General features: G+C 49.8%; 1 protein-coding gene across 1 annotated transcript in view; it reads left to right on the top strand.

Moving 5' to 3' along the window:
• LOC114902758 (unconventional myosin-Vb) overlaps positions 1-6,791 on the top strand; it is a 324,214-nt gene that overhangs the window by 237,104 nt on the left and 80,319 nt on the right. Inside the window, exon 10 of the mRNA XM_029235361.1 lies at positions 3,623-3,888. Within this exon, the coding sequence (XP_029091194.1) occupies positions 3,623-3,888 (266 nt within the window). The remainder of the gene's footprint in view (positions 1-3,622; positions 3,889-6,791) is intronic.

Here is a 6,791-nt window from a genome sequence, read left to right as displayed (position 1 = left end):
TGTGTGTGTGTGTGTGTGTGTGTGTGTGTGTGTGTGTGGCGGGGCAGTGTGGTTGGCCATGGTGATGCTGGGAGACGGATTGAGGTGGGCAGAGGAGAACGTGGTGCCTTGGTGGGATGGCGGATGGGCCTCTAGTGCAGGCCAGACACTCTTTAGGGCCAGTGAAGCATTGTCCCTCTTGAGAAAGGCACAGAGGGTCTGTGCCTCCCCTCCCAGCACGTCCCCATAAATGTCCCCCGGTTCCTTAGGGCAACCGTACTCTGCCTAGTGTCGGGGACAGGTGAGATTAGGAACATTGGCATTGAAGAACTCCTGATTTAGGCTGGCCAAATGCAGGGAAGCTGACAGATTTCCCTTGGCCTCCACCCTCCCCTCCCCCAGTCTCCTCCTTCTCAAGGTCACATCCCCCATCGTGGGTTCTTACGGCGTTCATGCCTCTCCTCCATATCTCTCAGCATGGTTGTAATTTTACATTTATTATGTGATGATTTGCTGTGTGTCTCTCTCCCTCATGAGACTCCAAAGTCTATGAGAACGGGGACTGTTTGCTCTCTGTTGTATCACCAGCACCCAGCACAGTGCCCAGGACTTGGTAGATGCCCAGTAAGCAGATGGATGGATGACGGAGGCTCCCTAGGCTCAGGGGTGATGCAAGTGAGCAAATAGATGAACACTGGGCGGTGTTGATGGTGAGGCCCGAGGACCAGGGCCAGCGAGTTCCTGGGCTGTGGGTTGAGTGAGGCCAGGGCCTCTTTGGAGAGCTAGGACTTGGGCTTATCAGGGAAGTGTCTGTCTGATCTTAGAGCTGATCTTCCGCACCAGCCTCTGCAGGGACCTTCGGGTGAGAAGGAGAGTGAACGTTTACTGGTGGTATTTGATCGATGCCCGTTTCCCCCAGCAAACTCCAGGACAGTGTCTCCTGTGCTCACTCTTCTAGCCCTGACACACACTGGCACCCACTGAGTGTGTGTGTAAAGACTGTGTGAAGGAGGGCTATCAGGGCACACTTGGGGAAAGGGGGGTGGGGAATGGAGGACACAAATGGTGCTGGAGGGAGGGGAGGATGCCTGACAGGTGGAGGCTTGGACACCAGGCCCTTACTCTCAGAGACGACAGGAAGTCAGAGGTTTCTGAGCACAGGTACGTGGTCTAGGCTGGTCTCATCTTGTTCTCCAGTTAAAGGCTGTGTCGAGAGCTAATTGAGAGTGAGCAATTGGAGTCGGGGCTGCCAAGGTTCAAATCCTGGTTCTGCCACTTACTGATAGTCTCTTACCTGTTTCCTTATCTGCGGGCGGGGGCGATATTACCCGCCTTGGCACAGGGCTCGAGGGCTTGAGTTCTCGACTGTTATCATCATTGGTGGCAGAGCCGGAGTGGACCTTCTGAGCATCCGTCTCCCTTCACAGGGTTGGAAAGACTAAGGCCCAGAGAGAGGAAACTCTCTCTCTAAGGCCACAATGACAGTTAATGGCAAAGCCCAGCCAGCGTTCTTGTTCCACGCCACCGCCGGCCCTGCGCCTTCCTCTGGACGGGCTGTCTTCCACTAGCCTGATGTTCCCCATCCATGCCCAGCACGCTGCCGGGCACGCAGTGTGTGCTCGCTCGAGAGATGCTTTGCTAAGTGGTTGCTAGTGCACGGATTTTGGTTTATGCCTTGGGTGCGTAGGGTGGACCTCCTACTGTGGAGGGGTGTCTGTCCAGATGCAGTGTGCCTTCTGCTTGGTAGTTGTCATTTTTAATTAAAGCGTGAACATATGTCCCGTAACTGCCAGAGCTACCTTGGAGATGCAGTAGCATGCGATTACTTGGACACCAGAGGCAGCTTGTTCCTTGAACTTGGCAACATGGGCCCACAAGACTCACCAGCTGCCGATGATGCTGGCTGTCTTTAACGGCTTTAGCATCATTTGATTGAGCTGGAGTGTAATTGCGTAATGTTAAATCAGTTTCAGTTAGTACCTTTAATCAACAGTCAGGAGCGGGTACTAGCTGGGCAGGCCGCTCCCTGCTGCAGCCGATGGGAACCTGCCCCGTGGTGATGATTGGAAAGTTCCAGAACTTGTGGAACTCTGTGTGTGTGTGTGTTTACGGAGTACGTTAACAAGCCGGTTCCACCACATTCAACCTACTGTCACTCTCCCGCCCCCACCCCACCCCACCCCACTTTTGTTGAGTAAAGCCAGTTAATGGCCTTTGTAACTATTACTCCAACTCCACAAACCATACTCTGGAAAAACTGGCCTTAATGACTTTGGGAGGTTCTTTCCTACTCTGACATTTTATTATTTCGTAATTGTGTGTATTTGGGTAGGTGGATTTTAAGTATCTGTAGGAGGGAGAAAAAATGGGCTGGGGAAAGGGCACAGTTATCTGTGTTAACTTTCCTTGAACAAGCCTGCATTTGCGCGGTGGCAGCGTCATCAGAAAATGATTCCCACAAGCAATTCAGGGCCGTTAGGAGGTGGCACATGACATTCTAAAGGATTCCCTTTCAGCCTCGGAGTTATTAAGCTCTCCAGCAGGCTCATGGCTGGGTTATCAACTTCCCCTGGGGGATTTAGATGAGGGAATGAATAATGGGCGAGAAGAACCTCTAGAGGAAAAGCAGGTTTTCTGTGGGGTGTTGTGAATGGGCAGCAAGGGGGACCCAGGACACCTACACACTTGGGAAATAAAACTCTGTGGGTGACTTGGTTATCAGGGACTCAAGGGCAAGGTGATGTGATTGGTACTTTGGGTAATTGAGGGTCAAGATGAAATGCAGCTGACTACCTGGGTGCGTTCTTATACTTCTCTGGGGCTCAGTTTCTTACCTGTAGGCGAAGGGACTTATGCTGGGGGCATCCCTAGTTTTTCCCAGCTCTAAACATGAATATCAGTTACAGTGTTCCAAGTGATCTTCCCAAGTCAAAATTTGTTCCTTATTTTTTGCCATTTGTCCTAGCTCTCCACCTAGATTCGCTTTCTTTCCAAGTGGCAAGTGCTTAAAGTATGTAAATGAGTTCCGTTATGTGTTTAGTATGACCGGGGCTAAGATGAAAGCAAATCTGCTTGGAAGCTTAGGACGGTGTGATGTCAGCGTGCTGTCATCGTCCAAGGGGGTCAGCTCAGGGCTTGTCTCCGAGCGCACTGCTCTAGACCGCGTGCGAGCCCAAGGTAACACTCAAAAGCGAGGACCTTTCCGGGGCTGTGGATTGAGCACTGCATGTGGAACTCTGCAGCTGGAAGCTACGTCCACTGTGATTTTGCCGCTGGCTCCTTATTCTTAACAGATTATCTGTTCCTAAGTTATCAATTCTCATCCTGCACCCTTCACTCCGGAGCCCTCTCCTCCAGTTACCCTTCAGGCCCTGGCAGGGGAGGAGGGGACAGGGAAAGTGGAGAGTTGTTTTTTAAAGCCCTGCTGATGATGTGCTCATGAGCAGGTATTATCAGTTTGAGCAACACTCTTTGGGCCCCTATTGTCACCTAGTGGTGTGAGAGTGCGTGAGATGGCTGGGGCAGTGGCTAGGGATGAAATGGGGTTCTGGGGGGCCTAGAGTTGGGTTCCTTCCCTCCCTAGAGCATGGTGGTGGGCTGTCCTCCACGCCCCTCCTGAACCCTCCTCCCATGTCTCTTCCAGCCCAAGGATGAACACCTGAGCAACTTCTGCCAGCTGCTGGGGGTGGAGCACAGTCAGATGGAGCATTGGCTGTGCCATCGCAAGCTGGTCACCACCTCGGAGACCTACGTCAAGACCATGTCCCTGCAGCAGGTGGTCAACGCACGCAACGCCCTGGCCAAGCACATCTACGCCCAGCTGTTTGGCTGGATAGTGGGGCATGTCAACAAGGCCCTCCACACCTCCCTCAAGCAGCACTCCTTCATCGGGGTCCTGGACATCTACGGGTAGGACGGTGCCCCCTGCTGCTGATCACTGGTGTCTTCCTGCTGGCATTTTAGAGCCAGCGGGGACCTTGGAGACCTTCCTGGTGGTTCTCAACCAGTGGAGTGTGAAATATGGGGGAAGGGGGCATTTTTGGCTGGGTCTCTGCCGGCACTTGGTGGCCCAAGGCCAGAGATGCTAGGTGTCCTACAATACGGAGGACAGTCCCGAGGAAGAATGGACCCTATCAAACACCAGTAGCTCCCCCACTGAGAAACCCCACAGACACCCCTTTGTCCTTGTGGGAAACTGAGGCCCAGAGATGGCAGTGTCTTGTTCAACATCAGACTGGAGGTTTCTGTGAACTTAAATTCAGGTTTTCTACTTCAGTTACGTTTTATTTAAAACTATCATCCGACCTCATTCGCGACGTTACCCATCAAGGGGGTTGTCTTAATACTGTAACTGTGCCCAGTGCTGCGATACAGATCGACACTGTGTGTGGCCGTTCCTGAAGTTTCTCTGCATTTTAGAATTCTAGCCTAGTGGAAAAGACGGTTACTCATGACAGTGTAAGTTACAGCGAGAGGCAACCTGGCATGTAGAGAGTGTACTTCACTAGGCACTAGGAGACCGGCTTTCTGACTCATTGCTGTCCCCAGCTAGCTGAATGACCTCTGCAGATCACAGCCCTTCTATTCTTTAGTTTCTATAGCTTGAAAGGAAGTTTTGAGCCACAAGTCTCTCTTAGGTGCATTCCAGGTCCTTCTAGAATTGCTTGAAATTATATGCACTGGGCTGAAACCTTACCTGCACTTCTTTTATGATCAATGTCCTGCCCTCTTTAAGCTAATAATAGATGAAATCCTCCTGGATCTTTATATCATAGAGGTCATGGTTTCTGTCTTAAAATAGAACTTTGGACCCTTAGAAGTGCAGAGTTGTAACAGCCACAATACTCTGGTAGAAACGACTGCTCAGTGGGCTGACAAGCTGGTGCTCGCCTTATGTTGAGGCTGTAGTAAAGGAAAACCTCCTCTAGAAGCGGCCGCTTTCCCGGGCAAAGATAGGCTGTCCCAGCTCCATCTCTGACGCGCTTGTTCATCACTGGGCTTTGAATCAAATCATGTCACATGCCGTGGCAGTAAACTTGATTTCTGGCATCACAGAGGCTTCCGGAACATGCTGAAGAGTTAAGTCACATGCACGAGCTACATAATACAAGAGACAACAGAAGAAATTGTAACAGGGTCGGTTTGAGGGTTTGGACACTTGGTGCTGTACGAGTTTCAAGGCAGAAGAGTGCACGCTTGTTGGCACAGTCAGGAAAAGCTTCACGTGGAAGGTGAGGCTTGAAATCGATCTTTCAAGGAGAGAGTAGAACACGGGCGGCGGGGGGAGACCCTTTGGGAGAGGAGCACAGTCCAGATGGTAGGAAAAAAGCCACCTCCTAGGTGATGCGGAGCACAGTGGAGGATGACCTGGGGGGAGGCAGGAGAATGCATCCTCCCCGGGCTCTCCAGGGTTCTAGCCAAGTGACCGTGGACATGCCACTTCTCTTCTGCTCCATCGAGTGCCTGCTTTTTGACGCAGCCCTTCCAGTTGCTCTGGGGAGAGCAACATAGAACAGTCTGTGCACCCTGGAAACATACTACCGAGCTGTCAGTAATTAATTCTGTGTCATTCATTCCTCTGCCATGAGTATTTTCAGGTAATTGCGTTTCAAAAAAACTGACCTTTAGTGTCACATTCTGATGTAAGAGCTAGAGAAAGTCAGGATGCAGCATCTGACCTGGTTCCCTTAATCTACTTGGGCAAGAATCTATTTTTACTGAGTTTTCGGTGTGGGAAGATTAATGTGGAGACTCACTGTTCTTGTTGTTTTTTAACATCTTTATTGGAGTATAATTGCTTTACAACGTTGTGTTAGTTTCTGCTGTATAACAAAGTGAATCAGCTCTATGCATACCTGTATCCCCATATCTCCTCCCTCTTGCGCCTCCCTCCCAACCTCCCTGTCCCACCCCTCTAGGTGGACACAAAGCACCGAGCTGATCTCCCTGTGCTATGCGGCTGCTTCCCACTAGCTATCTGTTTTACATTGGGTAGTGTATATATGTCCATGCCACTCTCTCACTTCGTCCCAGCTTCCCCTTCCCCCTCCCCGTGTCCTTAAGTCCGTTCTCTACGTCTGCGTCTTTATTACTATCCTGCCCCTAGGTTCATCAGAACCATTTGTTTTTTTCGATTCCATAATATGTGTTAGCATACGGTATTTGTTTTTCTCTTTCTGACTTACTTCACTCTGTATGACAGACTCTGGGTCGATCCACCTCACTACAAATAACTCAATTTTGTTTCTTTTTATGGCTGAGTAATATTCCATTGTATATATGTGCCACATCTTCTTTATCCGTTTGTCTGTCAGTGGATACTTAGGTTGCTTCCATCTCCTGGCTATTGTAAATAGTGCTGCAATGAACATTGTGGTACATGTTTCTTTTTGAATCACAGTTTTCTCAGGGTATACGCCCCGTAGTGGGATTGCTGGGTCATATGGTAATTCTATTTTTAGTTTTTTAAGGAACCTCCATACTGTTCTCCATAGCACCTGTATCAATTCACATTCCCACCAACAGTGCAAGAGTGTTCCCTTTTCTCCACACCCTCTCCAGCATTTATTGTCTTTAGATTCTTTGATGATGGCCATTCTGACCGGTGTGAGGTGATACCTCATTGTGGTTTTGATTTGCATTTCTCTAATGATTAGTGATGTTGAGCATCCTTTCATGTGTTTGTTGGCAATCTGTATATCTTCTTTGGAGAAATATCTGTTTAGGTCTCCTGCCCATTTTTGGATTAGGTTGTTTGTTTTTTTGATATTGAGCTGCATGAGCTGCTTGTAAATTTTGGAGATTAATCCTCT

The sequence above is a fragment of the Monodon monoceros genome, unplaced genomic scaffold (assembly GCF_005190385.1).
Source record: "Monodon monoceros isolate NGI ecotype Baffin Bay Population unplaced genomic scaffold, NGI_Narwhal_1 Contig3263_ctg1, whole genome shotgun sequence".
Taxonomy (NCBI): domain Eukaryota; kingdom Metazoa; phylum Chordata; class Mammalia; order Artiodactyla; family Monodontidae; genus Monodon; species Monodon monoceros.
This window is presented reverse-complemented; position numbering and strand designations above follow the sequence as displayed.